Raw genomic sequence first — 25,335 nt, 5'->3', positions numbered from 1 at the left:
ATACAACGAACATTGTTCAACATTTTACTTCATTTCACTTAAGAGTCTGTCGTGGGTATCCTTTGGTATATAGACTATTATGTCCTTCCAAAATTCAGATGTTGAAGCCCTAACCTTAATACGACTGCACTTGGGGATAGAGTTATTAGGCAGATAATTAAGGTTAAATGAAGCCATAAGAGTAGGGACTTAATTCAGTAGGACTGGTGTTCTAATTAGAAGAGGAAAAGATACCAAAGCTCTCTCCCTCTCTCCATGTGTACAGACTAAGATGCTTGTGAGGACACCGTGAGAAGGAAGCTGATTATAAACCAGGAAAAGAGGTCTCAGAGATCTCACCAAAGACCAGGCCTGTGGGCACCTTCATTTTGGACTTCCCAGCCTTCAGAACCGTGGGAAAATAAATTTCTGTTGTTTAAGTCCTTCGGTCTGTGGTATTCTGTCATGGCAGTTAGAACTGACTAATCTACTTGTTAACATTAGACGGAGATTTTTTTCCCCATTCTTCCTCACAGCTTCATAGGATTCCATCATATGGGTTCACTATACTTTATTTAAATATCTCATATTGATGGACAACTAGACTGCAGTTTTGCTATTACACATGATGCCACAATGAGACATTCATAACCTTTGACTTATTTCATAGTTTTGCTAGCATATTTTTGGCATCAATGCCTACAAGTGGGATTGCTAGGTCAAAAGATATATCTATATGTAATTTTGTTAGTTATTGCCACATAACCCTCCATTGAGTGTTGAGACCATTGAGAAATGGTACCATGTGCTCAAAAGTAATGTTTAAGTGTACCTATTTTCCCATACATTGCAAACAACCTTTGGTAATCTGCAAATCTGATAAGCAAAAAATATTATATCAGTGCAATTTCAATTTGTGCTCTCCTTATTATGGGAGAGTTTGACTTTTTTTTATATATGAGGCATTTACATTTTTTTCTATGAAATGGCTATTCATATCTTCTACCCATTTTTCAACTTGTGTATTGGTCCTTTTGTTCTTAACACCTAGAGGCTCTCTTTATCACAGAGATTTTATAAATTTTTTGTTACATAAATTGCAAAACAAAATTGTTCCCAGTTTATCATTTGCCTTTTGACTTTGCTTATGATATTTTTGCCATTTTCAAGTACAGTAAAAACTTGGATTGAGAGCAACTTGTTCTGCGAGTGTTCTGCAAGATGAACAAACATTTGTAATAAATTTTAACTTGATAAATGAGCAATGTCTTGCAATCTGAGTAGGATGTGATGCCAAACATCACATGATCACAACTGAGCCAATGGTTCTTGAAATTCGCTTTGATATACAAATGCTTTGGATTACAAGCATGTTTCTGGAACGAATTATGCTCTCAAACCAAGGTTTTACTGGATATATTTTTATGAAATCAATTTTATGAATCATTTCTTTTTTTACACTTTATTTTTATTTATTTATTTTTTAAGTAGACTCCATGCCCAACATGGCGTTTGAACTCATGACCCTGAGATCAAGAGCCACATGCTCTACTGAGCCAGCCAGTAGAAATCTTTTGCACAGTGTAGGTTACATTACATTTCCAAAGGGAGGTAGATATAGAAACCAATTCCAGCTAGGGACATACTTCAGGCTCGATAATCTGACATTTTTCAAGATAATCTTTGTTTTTAGGTCATAGAATTAAAGCCAGCCATGATGGCATTTTCATATTGCAGCCATACTGCATCTTCATATATACCCATTTCATATCAAGATCTATTTATTTTCAGATTTTTTAAAGATCTGAGTTTATTTTTCTCTCTAGTATTTCTTTTCTGTTAAATTACAGAGGAATATTTATGACTGTTTCACTTTCTTCTTTATAATATAAACTTTGTACAGATAGAAAATTTATCTGACTCATTACTCTATTTTCTATGGACTTTAACTTAAATGCATATTGAAAAATCTTCTAGCTAGTAAAAAACATTCCAATTACATTTAGAAAATTGTCAACTCAAAGCCATACTGTTTTGATTGCATGAATGAACTGATATTTCTAACAAATGATACATCCTAGCATTGAGAGTAGCTCAAAAGAATTCCTTCAATTTTAATAACTGAAAAAAAATATATTAAAGCTTCAGCCTTTCTTACTGATTCATATCTTCCTTTATTCTCAGAGGGCTTTTTTATAATAAGAATAAACTTTTTGACAATAGACCAATGCTGGAAGAGACAAGATTATTAAACGAAAAATGTCACTAATTTCACAAAATCCCTTTATTATACCATGGGCAGAGCATTGGCTCTCAAGAAATATTTACAGAACAAAGGATGGGAGAGAATAAAGGAAGGAAGGAAGGAAGGAAGGAAGGAAGGAAGGAAGGAAGGAAGGAAGGAAGGAAGGAAGGAAGGAAAAACGATATGCATCTAACCACCTATATTATGTAGTTATGCATGATAATTCTATAAAAATACATAGAAAGGTATTCAAAATACATTTATCATGGCTATCATAATTAAAACATAAATTATACTTACCAAGAACTCTTATTGCCAAGGTGTAGATTCCCAGGGCAAAAGACTTAAGTTGTGGCTTAATGCACCTAAAAACAACAAAAGCACTATAAAAAAAATATAGTGAAGAACAATTCTGGTCTGAGAATTCTGGGGCAATGCTTTCTAAATCATGCTCCCATTTGAAAACACAATTATTCAGGTTCTCCTTAAGCCCTTTTGTGAAGAACATATTTGTGGATGTCAGGTTCTATTTTTTATCTTTCCTAATCAATTTCCATAATATACTGTGGGAAATTAAAGATGTATATAATACTTTTGATTAATTTAATTTTAGAATAATATAATATTCATCCTTTAATATTATGACTTAGTTTAAAAATCACCTAATCCATCTCATAAGATTGGTTTCCAATAAATTTGATGTTTTATGTTTAATAATTTTATCAATATTTGTAATATTTTTAGGTTATTTTGATTAATTGTATAATAGTAATATTTGCAAGGCTAATTTCATAATAAAAAATTTATCAATGACCATACTAGTTATGAAACTAATATTTTAAAGTTTGAATTTATACACTTTTTTAACAGAGCTCTATGATAGGAGAATCAATAAAAAATATTCAAAAATAAATTATATTACAACAGATGAGAAGTCTATAGGGAAGTTGAATGAAGATATAAGCACAAGGAGAAGAAATATGTAAGATATTTACTGTAAAAGATTTTTTGTATAATTTAAAGTTAGATGATATTAGTTATCTAATCTTTTTTCTAGATTCTTACTGATTACATTTAAAAGAGTGATCTACATTGAAATCATCATATTTTTGGGGGTGCATGGTGACTCAGTTGGTTAAGTGTCTAACTTCTGATTTGGGCAGAGGTCATGATCTCATCGTTCATGAGATGGAGACCCTTACTGGGCTCTGTGCTGACAGCGTGAGGCCTGCTTGGGTTCTCTCCCTCTCTCTCTGACCCTCCCTCACTAGTGTTCTCTCTCAAAATAAGTATACTTTAAGATAAAATAAATAAAATAAAATCATTATATTTGTAAATGTAAATATAAATGTAAATGTAAATATAATATACTAGAAATCAATGCTTAATTACTATTAAACTTATGATAAATTTTTAGATGTCCACTTAATGTGCAAAAGTGGTGCACAGTTTTAAAAATTATTTTAGTGTTTTATAAGCAAAAACCCTTGGGGTCATTAACATATATTCATGAATCAGAGAAAATTGATTAAAAAATCATGAACACCTCCTCCCCCCCACACACAGATAATTCCAGTCAGAACAAGAAAAATAACCTTACAGATTAAAATAATAAATGTGAAACACTGTGGTATTAAATGAATCTTAAAGTATTTTAAAATTTTATCACCAATAATTCAGTGAAACCATGTTTAATCTAAAACAGGTTTAGTTTAGGGGCACCTGGTTGGCTTCGTTGGTAAAGCATGCAACTCTTGATCTCAGGGTTGTAAGTTCGAGCCCCACAACTGGGTAAAGAGCTTACTTAAAAATAAAATCTTAAACACACACACACACTTAGTCTACACTGGTTAATATTACTGCCACCATTAGAAATAGCATACTGTTTTTAAGTAGCTACAGTGATGTAGGCACTGACATCGCTCTGATCTGAAAAATTGATCTGAAAAATTTTAACTAGAAAAACTTCAACCATATATTTACATAAAAGCCCAAAGTGGGAAAAGGATAAAACTAGAACAAGGATGTGGGACAAGTTCCCTAAAAGAGCTATAAGGAATCATAATTCCATAGATCAGAATTTGAAATCAATCCTCTAGATGATTATAGTATTATATTAAAATTCGGGCAGGGAAATTAGTGTTCACCTTAGAAGCAATATGTATCCAGGTATGCCACCTAGGGATAAAGTATAGGATGTGATGACTGAAACTACAAGGAAATACAGAAACATTTTGGGACATCCATTATCTTTTTGACACCTGCCCATCACGCCTGAGGAATTTCCTGACTTTGAGGCTGCAATTCCCACACAGGTGCAGTTATAAAACATCTGTAACACAACAGAAAAGAGTCCCAATTATTGAGTTAACATTTGAATAAAGTTGAAGATAAGTATTCATTTTAAAAGACCTCACAGTATAATATATATGTATTATATAAACAATAAGGTAAATATTCTTTTACTTCTTGGTGTTAAGGTATATCAAGCAAAGTAAAATCTATATAGATAACTTTTTTTTTTTTTTTAATCCAAACAGAAGGTGGTTGGTCTTCAAACTAGTGACATCACAGAACAATCTCTCAGTAAGTCCTAGTAAATCCAATCATACCTTATCTCTTTCTCTGCCACTTCCAAGTCTAGGCCACCATTATTTCTTGTCTTGGTTATTGCAATGATCTCTTTACACTCAACTTACATCCACTCTTATCCAGCTATCATCTGTTACCCACATAGTAACCAAAGTGAGCCTTTAAAAATGGCAGTCACTATTCTCAGTTTTCCAATAGCTTCTTATCACACTTGTTGTATAAAATCCAAAATCATAGTGGCTTACACACTATCATGGATTCTGCTCTAACCTCACTCTTCAATGATCTTCCCCCTCTTCCTCTGTTTCAGCCACACAAATGGGCTTCTACTGTGTCCTTGCAAACCCTCAACCATGGCAAGTTTACCCACGTCTCATAGCCTTGCTGTTTTCTCTGCTGGGAAGCTCTGCCAGATAGCTATAAGGTTGGCACACGTACCTCAGGTCTCTGCTCATTAGAGAGGGCTTCCATGACTACCCATTCAAAAGACTATCCCCATCTCTCCATCCTTTATTCTATCTTTTTTTTTACAGTGCTTATCACTACCCATTAGAATATTATATAATCATTTATTTTTAAATCATATACCAGCACTAGAATGAAACCTCTGGCAGAAACTGTCTGCTTTCTCATCATGGTACATGTACACTGTACGTGAGGACCTAAAACGGGTCCTCAGGCACTCAATAAAACTTTGTTAAATAAATGGGCACAATTTGAAGATAGGACTTTATAATGGTTACCAGGGGGGAAAAACCTGAAAAAATAAACCTCAACTAAATCTTGGACATAAAGGCAACTTTTATAATCCCTATTAGTTTATTTTTGTAAATTTCATGTATAAATGTGTATATATTATGAGTTGCCACTTTTATCACAAAAGAGTTTGTGATGGGGCGCCTGGGTGGCTCAGTCGGTTGAGCGTCCGACTTCAGCTCAGGTCATGATCTCATAGTTCGTGGGTTCGAGCCCCATGATGGGCTCTGTGCTGACAGCTCAGAGCCTGGAGCCTGCTTCGGATTCTGTGTCTCCCTCTCTCTCTGCCCCTCCCCTGATCATTCTCTCTCTCTCTCCCTCTCTCTCAAAAAATAAATAAACATTAAAAATTAAAAAACAAAAAACAAAAGAGTTTGTGAATTTTTAGATAAACAATGAAATAAAGTTGGCTTTTCCTTTTCAAGGAAGAGTAGCAACATTGAATTTTTTTTTTTTTTTTTTTTTTTTAATGCCAGGTAAAAGGCTTCTGAACTTTGACTCTGCTTCATACAAGATATGCGAGTTTAGGCATCTCAGTGCCTCAGTTCTCACATTTGGAAAAAAAAGTAAAGTAATACCCAATTACTTGAAGACAATGATATTTAAATTTTTTTTTTCAACGTTTTATTTTTTTTTGGGACAGAGAGAGACAGAGCATGAACGGGGGAGGGGCAGAGAGAGAGGGAGACACAGAATCGGAAACAGGCTCCAGGCTCCGAGCCATCAGCCCAGAGCCTGACGCGGGGCTCGAACTCACGGACCGCGAGATCGTGACCTGGCTGAAGTCGGGCGCTTAAACCGACTGCGCCACCCAGGCGCCCCGAAGACCATGATATTTAAATCCATTTTTTTAAGCACCTTTCTTAGTTTCTGGCATGAATGCCTTCAATAAGTGGAAGTTCTAGTCAAGGAAAACTTCCAAGCAGTTTGGACAAAAAAGTAGTAGCTGAAAGACAAGAAGGAGGAGGAGGATGGGAAAGAGAGAAAGAGAAGAAAGAAAGAATGAAAGAAAGGAAGAAAAGGGAGAAAGGGGGAGGGAGAGAGAGAGAAAGAGAGAGAGAGGAAGGGAGGGAGGGAGAAAGGAGAGAGGGAAGGGAAGAGGAAGTAAAAAAACGCTCAGATTTCAGATGGATAAGTAGTCCTATTTACTGTTGCTAGAGGCCAATCCTTCATGTTCTGAATAAAATGTCAAAATAACAATAAACAGAGAAAATCAACATGTTACTCTGTGTCTACAGATGTCTTTGCCTAAGCATTCTTATCTAGTTGATAAGCATATGCAAATAGACATGTGGGTTAATTTTCAGCCCTCCAGGACTGTCAAATACAGGCAGATTTCATCAGCACAAGTAGACAGCAGTCTGACCCCTAGCCATATATACAGAGAGTACATGTTTGTACTAAGGAAGAGTCTATGTTTGGGGCAGAAACATAAAGGTGTGATTGGAGAAAGAGTCTTAATGCTTTAAGTACTTAATATCCTTCACAACTGATTTCTTATATTTATTTCCAACCTCAACTCCCTCATCCATCTTATAGAACCCCTTCATTCGAGCCCCCTACTCTCTTCATTATTACACACATCAGCTTGATTTCTCAGGCAGTGTTTGGAATCATCAATCTCCTCAATTTGTGATCCCTGGATTTAGACCTCTTGGACTAGACTTTCTAACACTGACCTCTATTTGTCCTCTCCCTAAAACCTCCAAGGACCACTGGTTTTGAGGTCAGGAAACATGGATCCCAATGCAGACCTTACCATATGATCTTATGACCAAGACTTTCTCATTTGAGGCTAAGATTCCTCATAAGCAAAATGAGAGAACTAGCCTACATCATTGCAAGGCTCTTCCAACATGTTTCACGATTCTAATTCTTATCCTAATTCTTTCAACAACTCTAGTCCACTAGCAACGGTGATGTTTCCTGTCTCCATACAAAAGAACAAGGGTAGAGTAAGAGCCAGGTCTGCTATAAGTGCAGTCTGCTGCTGGGTTTGTCCCTGAGCCCCTGCAGAGCTGTGTGGTTATGTATTGTCGCAGGCATCACAAGCACACACATTAGGGCTTTCTTACCATAGTTTGTCCATTGCTGGTGGAGGTCTGACAGCCAGCGAGACATGCCGATGCATATGTGATTCCATTGTCGCCACACACAGGTTCCCATTTTGTCTCTGAACATTTGCATCTTGAGTTGCAATCTGAAAAGAGAGCTCGTTCATGATAAGAGACAGGTTTGGTTCTGAAAAGAAATGTAACAGTATAAAATATTACCTCTTAAGCAGGCAGCACCCTAATATTTTCAAAAATCAATGTTCTTGAATGATATAAATGGCACTGCCAACAGAGTTTGCCTTTTGGAAACACAACTGTCATCGGAAATGCCAGCTTCTGATGATTAGATATGAGTCTACTTTTAAGCAGCTTTCTCTTGAAAGTTATCTTTAGAAGTTTACAACTTCACATAATATCCAGTTCCGGGTTTATGGTTTTTACTAAAATTGACAGTGTCTAGGACCTTCTAATATATTCCTTTGCAAAGATGTAGGAAGATGGCTAACAAGGCAGAAAAGAAATAAACTTCTAGAGTGATTTATGACATTACTGAAATGCACTGCAAGTAGTGTATGCATGTACATGCATGCATGTGTGTAAATTTCCTTCAGAATTGTTGTCTAAGCATCAGTAGAATGGACATTGCTGATGGTGTGGTGAAAGAAAAAAAAACAATCAAGCAGTCAACATTATTTCAACAGACCTTGGTTTGGAGAGCTACATATCCTATTTGTCTAATAAATGTATTGCCAGTTCATCTAACTTTTCTCTCTCTCTCTTTTTCTCTTTCATAATCTCCCACACTACGTAGCTCATCCGTATCTTAAGGCATTCTTTCTAACTCTCTTGCACATGCTTTTTCAATGACTTACCCATTCATTTGTTCATGTGTTCAAAAATTTTGTGGAAGCCTTCTAAGTGCTAGCTTGGGGAAGAGAGAAGAGAGTTACAAATATGAATGAGAATATATGCCCTTAAGGAGCTGGCTTTTTGTTTTAATCGCTCCCTTTACATAATTTTGATTGTCTTCTCTCTTTTCTCTCCCTCTCTGTCATTCTGTCTTACCTTCCCCTTTTAACTCTCCCAGTATTCCTTCTCTTTCACATCTATTTCTTCCTCTCACCTGAATTACCTAACCCTTCTACTCTTATTCTCCTTGCTCTTTTCATATTCCTTTATTCTTCTGAGGGGGTACTTATGCAATGGTATTTCTCTTCTACCTGTACCTTATTTTTCATCCCTTGGCACTCCATCATTCTTTGCTTTTTCTCTCTTGTTTTGAATCTATTTATTTGCTTATTCTCCTCTCATTTTTTCCCTGAAGTATTTGAGAGACTTAAAACCAAAACAACAACAACAAAACCCCACATACACTATCATGTATACTGAGTGGGGGCAGGAACTATTTGTTTCTATTAACTCCTGTATCTCCAGCACTAAGAACAATTTGGGATATATTCTGTTAAGAAACCAGATTTCTGGTAAATCGAAGTAAAATGCTATTCTATTTTGGAGGGGAAAAATCAGTCATTTTGGCCCCTCCTTCTAAGAGGTATTTCATATAATGATTGCAATTATAATTTCGTAACTGATCGAATATTCCACCTGGTAGAACTCCTATGCATGTGGTTACCTCAAACATAAAAACGAAAGCCTCTGAGATGTCTTCGGACAGAATAAAAGGGTATAAACAGGCTTCCTGAGAAATCTTGTAGGAATATTTCAACCATTCTCTTCCATAAGGCACTAATCGTTAAATTAATTGAGACTGTTGGTAGTATCTAACAGTATAAATAAATGCATTGAAAGCTTAGAATCAGGCCACTATGGACATTGTAGGACTAAGGTCTCAGAAGTCTGGTGCTGAAAGAGTTTTGGGGGAGATCTAGGTCAACTTCTCATTTGGTAGATCAGGAAAGTCAGGTCCAAAGTGGGCAAATTATTGGCTCGATTTCACAATGTTTATTAGTGACAAACTTCAAAATGAGAACTCTTCCAAGCCTCTGGATTCCAAATTCTGGTATAACATCAAACTTACTCTCAATATTACAGAAGAAAAGTTTCTTCCATTACCACATCTAAAGCTGTCTACAAGGTTCCTGTTGAGTGTCCAGAATCAAAACAGCCTTGTGGAACAAAGCAACTGAGTATAATCCCTGGGGAGCATGTTGTATCTTATAAGGCCAATCATGTTATCTACTAAACGTAAGTTACATTTATCATCTAGGACAATCTCGTATTGGAAATTAGTTGCATATTTTACAAAGGATGTGCTTACAGTGTTGTTATTTAAAATTTTAAGATAAGTTTAATCAAATAAGTCAGAATGCTTATACTTGAATGAGATTTTTCTTTCAAAATAGTCATGCTGGATGGAAGAGCTTTTTCATGGTATGCTGCCACTGCTTTTGGCAGCTTCCAATAGCAAAGCTACTTGTAAGGTTAAATCTTTGCCATTACTGAGAATATTCTGAAATATATGGAAAGCAATTGCAAAAGAGGAGTTTTAGAATGTTTTAACAATGATAGCATTATTGCAATGTAGTTATTGTCTTTCAAGGTGACTGCTTTCAAGGGCTAGTACTCATACAATGAATATATTATCTTTTCTTTGTTTAAAAATATTTAATCATTTATTTTGTGGGTATACTTTTAATTTGAACTTCAAAAGTTAGTGACTGTTTATGTGTTTGCTTCTGGCTTCAAGACAGCATGATGCGGTAGACAGAATATTCTATGTTGACGAGATAATTGACCTTTCTAAACACATTTTCCTTTAAACGAGGATAACAAAACTTACCTCATAAAGATGCTCTGAGGATACAAGTGAGATAATGAAAGTTATGCTGTTTTGTAAATTGCAAAATACAAAGTACTTTACCACTGTCCATCTACCATTAGGATTATAGGGACAGTTAAAGATAACACAGAGCTTCTACTCTCTTTAGAATCTTCTTGCAATTCCTATTGATAATTAATGTCCTTAATTTACATTGCTGACTATTACCAAGTCAATGCTACACTCAGTTAAGTCTAACATTACTGCGGTAACTCCCAGGAGCAATGGTATATAAACTTGGCAGTCACTAATTTTCCTGGACATTTTAGATGGTGAAAAGTGTAGTTGATGTTCACTTAACAGCAGGAGAAACCAGGTTAATGAAGGTGCTGGAGACTGGAATATGGAAACAAGACAGATAGGTGAGCTTGGAAGGAGGTATAGGAAGAAAGCTGGAGAGCAAGCAGTAAATAAGAGGCACCTGAACTAGCAGAAGACAGAACATTAGATCAGCAGAGTTTCAGGCAGTCAGGCAGTGCAGTCACAGTGATAGGCTTGGCACATAGTAGCGGCTTAATAACTTTTTTTTTTAATAGAAAATGCATAATTAGGTGGAAGAATGAAGAGAGCTACCTCTGGGAACTCTTGTTCAGAGGTAGAGAGATATCAAGGACTCTTGAAAGGAAAAGACAGAGTAGTTTCTTCAAGATCCAGCTTTGTATTAGGAGTGATAGACCCTGGAAACTAAGAAAATTAATCATCTACCTTACATAAGATGGCATAGGTTTGAGAGCATAATAAATATTCCCTTGACCAACTGCAAAGAGCTAAAGAGAGCTGTTGTGTGGGTTACCGGGCTGAGGAATAGCATTCTTTCCTGAAGCTTCACATGATTTGAGTATAACAGAGAGAACAAAAAGTGTCACAGAGACCTTTCCAGTTATCCAAGTGTTCAAAGAAAAAAAAAATTATTTACAAATGGCGCATTGATTTTGTGCCAGGCAAGTACTAATCACTTCTGTGTATATTATCTTGCTTAAGGCTTACAAAATTTTATAAGGTAGCTATAATTCTTATTTAAAAATTTGAGACTTGATTAGATTAAATGATCTATACAATGTCACTTCACTAATAATGGGCAGAGGCAAAATTCAAGGTCTGTATTTTCCACTATTAGGTTGCTTCCCTAAAGTAAGATGTAGATTTAGTATTTTCAATAATTTCTCTTAGACAACCAAATTCAAAGGAGATGACAGATTTTGGTCACAATAACAGTTTCCATGTCAAAGTACAGTCAGCTATTTCACAATAAAACAATAATTTCCTTCTCATAGTTAGGATGCTTAAAATCAAATAATCTTATTTTGAAATTCTATCAATAATTTGATTAAACAAGCCAATGTCCTCAGATAACTTAATGAGTGAACATACCCTTGGTAGGAAATAGTTAGTCCTGCCACATCAGAATTTTCACAGCCCAGTGCAAACAGGGAAAGGAATAGGAGGTACCCAAGAACAGATGATCCCAAGTAGAGTTTTGCAGCTCCATACAGACTGATTCGGAATTTTTTCATAACTATTCCCCCAGAGAATATTCCAAGGGCCACTGCAGGTATATTGATGAGCCCTGAGGAATAAAAAATATATATGTCATTTTGTGAATCTCTAAAAGAAATCTGAGTACACTGACATAAACTTTCTAAGGGATTATACAAAATTATAATACTTCCTGACAAATTGTTAGACTAGTTGGTCATTTTAAGTTATAGAAATATTCATTCACTATTGTCTATTGACATATCAAGAGATTTTGATGAATGTCTAGGTTATAGATTAAGGATAGCCCAACAGAGTCTCAGAGGTCTGCCTAAAACAGTGTCTAGCACAGAGTCCAAAATCAATAAACAATGAGTTAGTCAATGAGTCAATGTCTTTCTGGTCTAATCCCAGGATTGACATGTTCAATCGAAGGGCAACTGGGTGAAGTTAATGTTCTTTAAGGTTATGTGTAAAAGACTAATAGGCACGTGGAATTTAGGGAACAAAGAAACAGTGTTCGTTCTTTTTTCTGGCCCAAACAAAATTTATTTTTATTTACACTCTTGTCTGCTTAGTCTGGTATCCTTAACAACCACCACAAAAAAACAACAATAACAATGTATTAATAGACTACTTTTATATTTATTATTTGCTTATGATGTACCAGTCACTCAGGTAAGCATCTGATATATCTCTCACATTTACCCTTTACCACAACCCTAGGTAGCTATATTGTTAATTTCACCTCAGACAGCAATTTACTTATGGTCATGGTTAGTAAGTGTTAAAACCAGATTTGACAAGATAGAATCTAATGTTAAATCCCCTGCTTTTAATCACTACGTTATACTGTCTCTAAGCATTTGGGAGACAGGATTCTTGATAAACAAATGTGCAGCCTCACTAGTAATTAAATAAATGTAATTTTAAAACAATACCAGGAAGAGGTCTAACAAAGTGGTTGAGAGCTTGGACTCTGGAGACCTAACTGGCTGGGTTTGGATCTCAGTCACACATCTTAATAGTTGTGCAACTGCAGGTGATACTCTGAATTTCTATAAATCTGTCTCCTTACCTATAATATGGAGCAAATAATAGTGCTGAGGTGACTGAATAACATCGAAACTTCCTAGCACAATATATGGCACAAAAATATCATTCAATTAAGTTATTATTAGCATTTCAAGCTATCAGATTCACAAAGATGAAAATACTGGGATGGGTGGGTAGATTGGAACATGTCTGTATTAGAAAAGGTAGGGAAAGAGGCTCTTTGATGACTTGGTTGGATTTTTAAATTGGAACGGTAACATTAATATGGTCACATTAGAAATCAACTCACCTTGAAGGGGGCATAATCACAAAATTAGTGAAGTAAAAAAAAAAGAGGAGGTGATAATTTTTGCTTTCTCAACTAAACTGAGGTTTGTGGCTATGAAAAGTGGCAGAGATGAATGTATATGGGGCCCCTAAAGAGCCAAACATCAACTAAGAGGAACCTGATTATTATTTATTTTAAAAAAGAGAGAGGATAATGGGAGATAATATAACAAACTTGAGTTCTCATGACTCAAATTAAATGCTAATATTTTCTCCCAATTTTTCTGATTTTTAAATATGAAGATATATAAAACACATTCTTTCTCTGTTCCAGATTCCATCTTCCTTCTTAAGAACTAAGCACTGCCATGGATTAGATGTGTATCATTTAAGTCCCTACTTTTACACACACATATTCATAGTTCTTGACTTTGAATCACCCTCTCATAGATCCAAGACTTACAGAAAAAGGGCAGAGTCCACTCTCTTTCAATTCTATCCCTCCAAAAGTAGTTTATAAAAAAAAAATATATCTTCTGTAGATGCCTGGGTAGCTCAGTCCGGTAACCATCCGACTTGATTCTGGCTCAGGTCATGATCTCACGGTGAGATTGAGCCCATGTTGGGCTTCCCCTGCCAGTGCAGAGCCTACTTGGGATTCTCTCTCTTCTCTCTGCCTCTACCCCACCACTTGCATGTGCTCTGTCTCTCTAAAAGTAAATAAATAAACATTTTTTTTAAATATCATCTGAAAAATAGACTCTAAATTGAGACCTTCAGAGAACGTGCTTAGAATTTCATTTGTTTTGTAAGGTACCAATCAAACCTGGGACATAAGGCATCACAGCACAAAGGACACCCTTTGTTTTGTAGCTTCATGCTCTGTTGGTTTCCACTGACTTTTCCCCATCCTGATCTGGCCTAGAAGAGCCTGAGAACCAAAATGGGATTATGCTAATTGCATTGTTCCCACAGTACAGAATGTTAAATATCAGGGATATCCTCTCTTGACTGACCTCCTTTAAGAGGCTTGTGTTCTCTTAAAACTTCCAGAAAGTATTATGTGTTCTCTTGCCTCCAGGCCTTTCTTAAAGCGATATCTGCTTCATCTGATACAATGTTCTTTCAAAACCCCACCCCAGTTCCCATATTTTTGTCTTTTAACACCTCCTTATCCTTTTGCTCTTGATTTAGGTATTGGCACCTTGTGCTAGAGAATATTTTTCTAACTCCAAGATTAGGTTTGTTTTCCCAGAGTACTCTGGGCTTCTCCTCATTAGAGATTTATCACAGCATCCGCCAGCTATATGGTGCTTTCAGGGACGTATCTAGCATCAGGGTACGCAAGTTGATCATCAGAATCTCCTTTCCTCCCTCTGCCTGTGGCCCTTCTACTGAGTCCCATAGGCAGCAGTCTTGATCCTTATCACAATTACCTGTTAGCTTGCCTGGTTTGCACCCCTTCCCCTCCAATCTCACCTTCAAGGCAAGAACTATGCTCACCATCATATACTGTGCTCCTTGTAATTTTCCTTAAAAAAGTGCTGAATGACAAACTTTAGTTAAGTTTATTCAAGTATAACATTTCTCCTGGATAGTTTACTCTATTTTAAGATAATGGAATTTTAACATCATTCTGTTAAATAGTAGTAGTACATTTCAAATATACTGTCAGCTTGATTCTCCCTTTCAAATTCCGTAGGATCTGTAAGCTATCTATGCTGGGCCAAGTTGGGTGTACAGCAAATTTCCTGAACATTAAATGAAATGTGCTACTTGCCTCCCAAAGTTTCTTTACTTTGATTTCAGGCACTTTAAAGTCATTTAATGAGGTAGAAATTTCACTCTGATTTCTTCATTACACACTTTGTTCGCTATTCACACCATAAAATGTGTTGATCTTAAAACGTTTACCATCTAAATATTCCAAGTGGAAATATTAGTTGTAATTTACACTAGCATCCACAATTTGTTTCATTTTTTTATGCATTTATCTTGAATTTCATATATTTACTCAAATAACAGGAAAGCTAGGAGAAATTTAAGAGCAAATTTGTTACTGCTATTTCACTACACTCATTCATGTTGAAGACCTTATTCTTTGTTACTGTCCCAAACAAGAGTTATTAGACTTGTGTAAAATGCTTTAAGATGGTCAGCTACAGTTACAATATAAATTGGAAACTCTGATTCTCATACAAATATATGGTAGGCTTAGCCATTAAGATGAATAGTAATGGGCTGTAACAATAATAGTACTTTGGAATGTTTTAGAGCTTCTCTTCTGGTGAAGTAAAATTCTGTAATATGTAATGGACCTCACTATATTACTCTAATGTTAGAAGATATAAATATTAAGATTTCAATTTTACAGGGGGAAATACAAGGAAAAATTTACGGGACTTTTCACACACATATAGCCAATTTAGTATAGACAAAGAAGCAAAATTAGCCATCTTTCTTGAGTATAATAAAAGTATTTTTTCCTCACAAAGTAAGATTAGTTTCCATTATCTCACAGATTTTTAAAATAACTTGACCTACATATAGAACACATCTTAACACATATTTAATTTGCTATGCTAACTTAGCCACATAAATTAATATTTTCTAGTATAAGCAATGTTCCCCAAATAATTATCATAATTTTTTCATATTTGTCTGTGTAACATCTCCAAGAATTGAGAATGATAATCACTGTTATCAATGATAGTCAATGTCAATGCATCACGTCCACTAGAAACTGTCTGATTTAATTAAAAACTTTAAGAAATTAAGAAAAATGGCTAATTGCAATCTGTGTAATAAGAAGGAAAACAAAACATAAGATCATTCTCATATAACTCAACAGTGATAGGTGAAGCTTAAAAATATAAAAGGAGAAAAATTACACTATCTAAACTTTTTCCAGTGGAGACAGCAATGGGAAAAAAAAAGTTACGCATTTGAAAAAGCAACATTATTCTGTCATATACTTCCTAGCCCCTGAATTTGAAACATTTTTGTTGCCTATTTTTCTTTGATTTTCTTTGCAAAATTAAAGTAGTTAACCTGAGAAAATATTATTTCTAAATTTTAGATATATGGCCAATATGTAAAAACATGTATAGCAAAAATAAATCGTCATTGTAACAACTGGCCTTTGAACACATAGGAAAATTTCTGCTTATTATTTCCTCCATGTCCTGTCAAATGCCTACTCTGAGAGGAGAGGGGAAATGTGCTTTCTTTGTGCTTCTTCCTCGCTTTATCACACAAAGATCATTCCTTGTAGCCTCCCCACCCCCTCACAAAATGAAAGAGAGAGAGAAATAGAAGAAGGGAAAGTGAAAAAACAGTATTTACTGAATGACAGCTATGTACATTTACAATGTATTCTATATGTCTTATTTCATTGCTATTTTAAACTAATGATGCTTTTATTTTTACCATTCTACAGATAATCAAAGTAGGTGTTAAGGATGTCGACTAACTTACACACTGACCCTTAACTAATGTGAAACCGAAATGCACTCAGGAAAGAATCCTAGCTACAATGATTGAAATCATTAGACACTATTACTTATTTCTCACAAAAGTACTTGAATTAGCTGAAGACATGATGTGCTAGAAACTATGAGGAATCAGAATTTTAGGCAAACTTTGATAGATGAATCAAAACATTCTGATGATGAGTTTGCATCTCAGCGACCATCTGAGTGTACAGAGAAGGGTTATGGTTAAAAGAAATAAGTCACCCAGAATTTAAAATAGAATTAATAGATTTTTTTGGTCAGTTTTCCAAAAATAATTATGTCCAGAGAGGAAATATAACTCAGAAACTCAGGGGAAATAATTCTATTCCTGGCTACATCATAATGTATGTATGCAGTTAGGCAGGCCATTGAATCTCTCAAAATTTCAAGTTCTTTCATCTGTGCTAGTTTTTCACAAAAATAATTTTATAAGCAAAAAGTATTTATTACCTACCCAGTAGATTATGTATAATTTTGTTTTCTATTATAAACACATTTCTCCAAAAAATGCTCTTAATTTTCCCTTATGAAATGTTTTTAAGTTGAAATAAAAATTTTTTTTATGATTCCACTGACAGCAAAATCAAATACCCTCAAACTCTGCTATGCACATGTTGAATAATAATAAACAAACATACACTTAAAGATGTGTCACTTCATTACAACTCATGGGGGAAAGATAGATTTTCCATTTGATATATCAACCTTGACCTTCTTTTTCACATTATACAAAAAAACCAAAACAAACAAACAAACAAACAAACAAACAAACCAGGCTACTAGTAGAAATATTAACAAGGCATTTTCATGAAAACATATAGCACTAATGAGAAAGAAAAAGACTGGAAAGTAGACTTAACTAAAAGTAAGAAGCTCATCATTAGGAGAGTGAAAAGAAGAACTGATGTCTGTGACAAAATATTTATAATACATATATTCAATAACTTGTATCACAATTCGTGAACCTATATCAGAAAAAAAGTACCCACCCTTACAAGTCTATAAGAAAAAACTGACAGCTCAAGAAAAATAGACACTTTGAACATAATTAACAAAAGAGAATGTTGAAATGACCAACAAGCCTCCAGAAAAAGTGCTCAACATCATTAGTTATTGGTGAAATGCAAATAAACTACAATAAGATATCACCACACCATATAAGAATGATTACAATGACAAAGACTGACAATACTAAGTGTGATACGGATGTGGAGTGACTGGAACGCTCTTACACTACTAGCATGACTATAAATCTGCACAACCCTACTGAAACGTTTTGGTTATATTTACTAGATCTAAACATGACCCAACAATTCTGCTCCAAGATACAACCAAGAAAAACATACGTATACACCCACCAAAATATATATAGGATAGTCATGCAGTGTTATTTTTAATTGTCAACAGCAAAAAAAAAAAAAAAGACCCAAATGCCCACCAACCATAAAATGAATAAACTGTGGTGTATTCATGTGATGGGATATGACACAGCAATGAAAAAGATCAAACAGCTATACACAACATGAATCTCATAGATTTCATTTCAGTCGAAATAAGCTAGATACAAAACAGTGCGTAACATACTATTACATTTAAATAAAGTTCAAAAACAGGTAAGACTGATCTATGATGGCAGAGTTCAGAATACTTATAAGCTTTAGGAAAGAGTACTCAGTAAAAGGAGGTTTGAGGGAGCCTCTGGGGTTCTGAAATGGGCTACATGTTCTAGTTTATGGTTACCATATAGATTTACATATAAACATTTATCCAGCTACATAGATTTACATATAAACATTTATCCAGCTACACTACCCATTTAGGTGCTACAGTGTTAAATGTTGCTTGTATGTTATATCTCAACAAACATAAAGGAAATTTTAAAAATCAAATAAAAAGAATGTCTCTTAAACTTTCATTTCTCTTCTTTTTAAAGTCAGTATAAAGCACTGATTGGCATGGAGGGGGGCAAAAAAACCTAAACTGTTTCCTCAGATCAACAATTAAATAATACGATTAACTTAATTCAAACCAATTCATGTTGAAAGCAAAAGTTCACTGGCATAGCTTTAATATTTATAATTTAACAGAATAGTCTAAACAGAGTCAATTAAATTAGCATCTGGATTAAATTATCCAGGATGGTTACAGGACAATTACATATTCTGAAATGAGCTCAGAGCTCTCTTTCAGAGATAGATACATAGAACAATTCCTGAAATATTTATGAAGAAGAAATGTTTTTAAATTTTTAGAGTCTCCTACCATAAAGGAATATATCCAATGGAATAAAATATATTTATGCCTTGAAACAGTAGCATTAAGTAACATCTTCATAGGCTAAAGGAGCTAATCTAGGTTTTAAAAGTATCCACAATTACTTGGAGCAGGACCTTCTTGTATTTGTAGATTCTGTTTCTTCTTCATTCATTTCTTCATGCTTTTCTTTGCCCCTGAATAGCTTTCTTATTCTTGACTGACCTGCTGTACTAAAAACACGGCCCTTTTAAATAAGCTGAATGCCAGGACTCAGAAAAGTCCTTTAACTCTGAGCAAATACAAACTTTGTTTTGCAATGAGTACCTTTTAAACTGTCTGAATACTCACTTTTTAAAGTCCTAGAAACTGTTCAGGTAAAGTGGCCACTGTTATGAAGTTTTGGCTATACTTGAAAGACACATATCCAGTATCACAACCTCCTAATAAAATGCATGTTTGGTTTATATAATATTCTCAAGGTCACTCATCTACAGTTGTGAATAATTCTTGCTAAAAGGTTATACCACAGACTATCTAAATATTTTTTCCCCACTGGATCTTTTTCCATTCTGCTAAATTTTTATTCACTCACCTTTTTAACTTTGTATCTAAAATGCCATAAATCACGTTCAGTCTAAATATGAGAATAGTGTTCTCTAAAATTGCTAACGGTTAACAAAGATGCAGCTGACAGTACCTACTGGCAAGCATGAAGGACAAGTGAGCATACCAATAACGAAGTTGGCCTTGGAGGCTGACTGCCCATACTGTTGCTCAATGTACTTGGGTTTATAGGTTACCATTCCAAATAAAGAGTTGAACTGAACAGTGCTCGCACACAAATATAACAAGTACAGTGGATTTCCAAAAATATTCTTTAGTGATGGAAGAAAATCTGTAAGACAAAAGTAACATGGAGAAATTAAAGTCAGTGTAACACCTGGCAGAAGACACAGCCTTGGCAGCAGGGCATAGACGGCTGAGCCCCACTGTCACAGTGATCAGGAACACGTACAGTGTGGGGCACACACACACTATGGGTTGTAAACACTGGCTCAAGTCAAGACTGAGATCTGTCAGGGGCGCCTGGGTGGCTCAGGCATCCGACATCGGCTCAGGGCATGATCTCACCGTCCGTGAGTTCGAGCCCCGCGTCGGGCTCTGTGCTGACCGCTCAGAGCCTGGAGCCTGCTTCGGATTCTGTGTCTCCGTCTCTCTCTCTGACCCTCCCCTGCTCGTGTTCTGTCTCTCTCTGTCTCAAAAATAAATAAAAACATTAAAAAAAATAAAAAAAAAAAAAAAGACTGAGATCTGTCAGGTTCACATCGAGACATAGGCACTCGCTTCTACAGGCATATAGTTTAGATTACAGTTAGAGGTATAAGTCAGATAGGAATAGATTCCTCTAACTGATATGGGTAAAAGGAAAGAGGGACGAGAATACTCCCTCACTCCAGAGCTGAAAGTCATTGGCAGGACGTTAAGAACTTCAGTTTTCTGGTCCCTATTCTTCAAACTTGGGTCATGGTCACAGAGAAAGAAATATGCAAGTTACCTCCACTTAATTCAATGAACTTTAGTGTAACAAATGAGCTTTGGCATTCCCCCTTCTTCCTATTATGCAGCCACATAGTTTGAAATGTGAAGATTTTCCATAAATGTAAATATTGCTTGCTGGGCCCAACTGAGAAGAACCAATCTTCCTCATGGCCAGCCACCCTTTTCCATGTGGAAGGAATTCATTCTAACATGTCTAGCCTTTTGCCCCACACCACACTCATTCCCTTGATCACTGAGGGGAAAGGTGCACTGACACATGTTTTTCAAATGGCTGAATCTCATCTGTTAAAAAGCCACAAGCTCTGAAGATTCACTCTCTTCTGTCCACCCGGACTGATGTGAAGCAGCAAACCCAGATGGGGGCAACTGCAAGGTTTAACCTGAAGCAGTATAAGGGTGGGAATGTCAACAAGGAATATTACCAAAACTTTGGGTCATGTTCTTTAATCCACTCTCCAGTAATAAAGCTGACTTTGTAATCTTCAATTCTGCTTCCTGGACAGTTTCTCAATTTTTCTGAACAAATGATGGGGAGAGAGGGATATTATATATAGATCCCATATAGAGTATCAATGGAAAACTGAAAGGGCTTCAAAATCAAGCAGAATCTGGCTCACCTCTTGCCATTTCCATTATTTTTGACTTTTCTCCATGGGGTGTTTGGTAGTCTGTGCGATCATCCATAATAAACTTGGATTTCTCAGAGGAAGAATTGGAATCCTCTCTACTTCGGGGTCTAGGTAGACTCTTGGGTAAACACCAGAAAGGCACAGCTGCAAGAAGGCTTACAATTCCTGCTATTAGATAACCCAGCCACCAGGCACCTACCCACTGAGGATCCTTGGGAGTAATGGTTATGTGATCTGAAAGAGAGAGAGGATAGCTAAATAGCATGTACAGCAAAGCTGGTGTGTTGAAATCAGCCTCTTTAAAAAAAAATCCTAGTGTTAGCTCTATCACATCATAAAATACCTAATAATTCATGCAGGATAACTTTCTAGTCTGAACATTATCATCATCTTGCTTTTTGAAGGGAACAAGGTGTTTCTGGGACATGATGCTTTTCTTCTTTTGTTCCTTAGATTTGAAATATAGATTCTAAATACTGCAAGAGTGGTCTCTATTCTGCCCTGAGGTTCTGCATAAGAACGCTTGGGCCCATGGCAGGAGGAAAGAAACGTGAGGGAGAATTCTGAGGGCTCAAAATCTGCCAGCCACCCCACATCAGCACCACTTTCACCTGGTTCACAAATTGAATGTCTAAGATCTTACTTAAAAAAAAGAGCTAAATCCTACACCTTCTGGTCAAAATCTGGTCTAAACCACTCAGAATGTTATTAAATGATGGTTAAAATACTTCAGAGCTATTCAAGGTCTGAAGCAAGAATTGTATATGTAAATAAAATGTCAATATCTTAATCATTATAAAAACTTTATTTTTGACACCATTTTTTATTTGACTAGAAGCTAAGTATTGATGAATGAAATCAAGTGTTTTTTCTTTTCTATATAAAGAACCCATAAAGCATATAACTGGTCTACCTCCACTGTGCCCTATGAGAACAACAAAATAAACACATGTCCTTTGACAACTAGGCTCAATTGACACTACACCATACTTGGTAAAACATTCACACTAGTTCTCTGCATCTTCATTGCTTCCCCTGAACAATTTCCCTCTGTACCACTCATCACACCTATGCTTTCTTATCTGTACCAATTTCCATGACAGGATTTTAACGAACTCAAGGAATTCATCTACTATCTTGCTCACTATTTTGTGGTAGAACAGCACCTAAGATAGATATAAAACTAGTAAGGTTAATGAATAAATGAATGAATAAATAAAAATTGTGGAATTCATCTTGAAGTTTATTTGATAAAAAAAGGAAAATTAGTGCAAGAGTTTTGCATTTAATTTTAACAGACAATGATTTCAAAAAGCAATTTAAGAATTTTTAAAAATGCAACTTATTTTCTTGGTTTTAACTGATCTCTTGAACTTCTTTAAAAAGAAAGAAAAATAAGTGTGCCTGGGTGGCTCAATCAGGTAAGCATCTGACTTTGGCTCAGGTCATGATCTTGCAGTCCGTGGGTTCAAGCCCCATGTCAGGCTCTGTGCTGACAGCTCAGAGCCTGGAGCCTGCTTCGGATTCTGTGTCTCCCTCTCTCTCTGCCCCTCCCCCACTTGTACTCTGTCTCAATCTCTCTCTCACAAGTAAATGAACATTAAAAAAGTTTTAAAAAAATAAAGAAAAGTAATGCCCATTTCTAGGAGTTACATCTTATAAGGAAAGAAACAAATTAATACTTATGGAAAGATGTGTTCTGACATTTATTCCCTCCATAACTACTCTCTCAGGGGGTAAGGTAGTCCCACTCTAATATGCTTCCACCTGAAAATGATTTGTAAAGAATGAATTTTGGTTGCCAAAAGACTTTCAATTCTCAGTCTTCCTGGCAAGTCTACAAAATACATGATCAATCGATGTGACTGTCATGTTGATACACCTGAACCAACAAGAGCCAATGAGAAGCCACAGTTTTTAGTCTTAACTATGCTGGAATGTGTTTGAACTGGCAAACCAGAAGTGAAAAAGGATACATCTGAATAACAAACCATAGGTCGTCTGGTTCTAATCACTGCCTATTTTTCATATTTCATTTATTAATGTATGTGGTGATTATATCAACAACAAATTTTCAGTGGATTATTTTCATTCTAGGAAAGATTATAATCCTGTCATTTTATAAAAAGGGACTCTGATATTTTTTACACCATCTGCATTTAAAAAATTGCAGTAACTAAGATAAATAAATAAACAAAAATAAACTTCCTTACCTAGGTTTACGAAGCCAATGTCAACATACAGTTTGGCACATAATGAGCCTAGCAGGAAGCCAAAGATTGGTCCTATAATTGCAACCGTCTGCACACACCCTGCACCAAAAAAAGGGGGGGGGCATTTCTCTGCTTTTGTAAATTAATACATTTTTAAACAAGAAATATGAGTGAAATCCAGTGAGTAGCTAAAAATATTTCATCAACTCTTCACTTAAGAGTGCTTAATTTGTCAATTTTTTCAACCTTATTGAATCAGGAAATAAGTCCTTCTCAGCTTCGGAAGAAGAACGAACACTTGGAAGGCATTAATTACTTCTTAGTAAAGAAGTGACACCAAGACTCTGAAGAAGTTAACTTCCCCCAAATGGAGCAAACTTTACTCGTTAGGATTAGATTTCCCCCACTGATAAAAAATCAGAATTATACTATTTTGACAGTCTTTCAAAACTTTTTTGTGGCTGGCTAAGCATAAGAGTCATTTTGACATTAAACTTGATTTCTTCCACCTTAGTGAAGAAGTGCATGTGTTCAGAGAGTCTGTGTGAGTAGTAACTATGCATATCCCTGGATGCAGCCAGCAAGTGGAGCTAGACCTGGGAGGGCAGGAAGGTGCTCTCTGGAGCAACCATGACCAGCCTAGGCAGCTGTAACAGGAAAGTGGAGCAGACTGTATAAATGACATCATTTCTGGTTACCAGAAACATAACTCTTCCTTGCAAAGTATCTACTATATGCCTTTCATTTCACCACAGAGCTTGATACATGCGTATCCCTGACGATTAATTTAAATTGATAGAAGGAGTAAATGGCAGTTACAGATCCTTTTCAGAAGAGAAGACAGGGTGAACAGAGTGAGCAGGAAGGGGACACCTTGATACATGCCTGCATCTCTTGGCTTGCAATCTTTCCTCTAGTCTCCAGAGTCATTGCCTAGCAACTTCTACTCTAGTTTCTGATTTATGCTGGAATTTTCCATTAGAGCAGGTAACCTGTTTTTAATTACAGGCTGCCAGACTGTAATCAGAGCCCTCTGGAGTTCTGTGTGCATAGCCAGCAAAGAACTATACTGTGGAACTAGCCACAGCCCCTCCCAATGAATTTCAGTCTTGTCCTTCTGTCCCTTGAAGGCCAGGCCCTCAAAGATCAGAACCCAAAAAAAACCAAGACTGGTGTGTGAAATAGAGAAAAAATTAGTTTCTAAGACATAAGAGGCACTCAGTCAATACTGCTTAGATGTATCTGGACTTGGAGTTTGCTTTTGCTATATTTTGTTTTGTGTGTGTGTGATTTTAGCTGCTGGTCTATCCAATGGGGCCTGTTCCAGACATGGGTTCATGTCAGGCCTTGCTCTCATACTTTCTGTGTTTTTCTTTATCCATTCATACCTGCTACTGATAACTCAGAATTCCTTGCAGGCTATCCCTCATAGGAAAAAAAGATGCTTTAAATAATCAGGGCTTTTATCTTAGAAAGCAATTTCTAGGGCTCTGGAGACAAATATATACATACATACATACATATATGTATATATATATATATATATATATATATATATATATATATATATATATATGATACCTAAATGCTTCAGTGGCACAGTTAACCCAATAAAAAGAACCTATGAAATATGAAGTCCATGAAGATATTTGTACAAAGTCGTACATGATTGCAGTTGATCTTATAGTTATTTTCTTTTAATCTGATGTTCTTTCCCTAACGTGACATGTCCTTCTAATGCAAGTTTCTTTATCATCCAAATCCTCAGTGTGACATCAGATATGTGTGAACCTCAATATAGGAACTGGATATGAAGTATCAAACTCTATTGCACACTCTATTCCACTCAGTTTGGAATAGAGTTGAGAAAACCAGATATGCTGCTTCCCAAGAAGATG

At 35.7% G+C, this 25,335-nt stretch overlaps 1 protein-coding gene across 11 annotated transcripts in view; it reads right to left on the bottom strand.

The window, feature by feature from the left end:
* The window catches only part of SLCO1C1 (solute carrier organic anion transporter family member 1C1), a 76,279-nt gene that overhangs the window by 6,401 nt on the left and 44,543 nt on the right, over positions 1-25,335 (bottom strand). For 9 of the 11 annotated variants that reach the window (XM_045061482.1, XM_045061479.1, XM_045061481.1 and 6 more), the window contains 7 exons: positions 23,438-23,536; positions 21,213-21,458; positions 19,766-19,930; positions 11,837-12,032; positions 7,648-7,813; positions 4,372-4,556; positions 2,525-2,589 (listed from right to left, as the gene is read on the bottom strand). In XM_045061482.1, the coding sequence (XP_044917417.1) occupies positions 2,525-2,589; positions 4,372-4,556; positions 7,648-7,813; positions 11,837-12,032; positions 19,766-19,930; positions 21,213-21,458; positions 23,438-23,536 (1,122 nt within the window). The remainder of the gene's footprint in view (positions 1-2,524; positions 2,590-4,371; positions 4,557-7,647; positions 7,814-11,836; positions 12,033-19,765; positions 19,931-21,212; positions 21,459-23,437; positions 23,537-25,335) is intronic. The other 2 variants (XM_045061480.1, XM_045061483.1) reach the window with 1 other exon arrangement.

This window comes from Felis catus, chromosome B4 (genome assembly GCF_018350175.1).
Source record: "Felis catus isolate Fca126 chromosome B4, F.catus_Fca126_mat1.0, whole genome shotgun sequence".
Taxonomy (NCBI): Eukaryota; Metazoa; Chordata; class Mammalia; order Carnivora; family Felidae; genus Felis; species Felis catus.
This window is presented reverse-complemented; position numbering and strand designations above follow the sequence as displayed.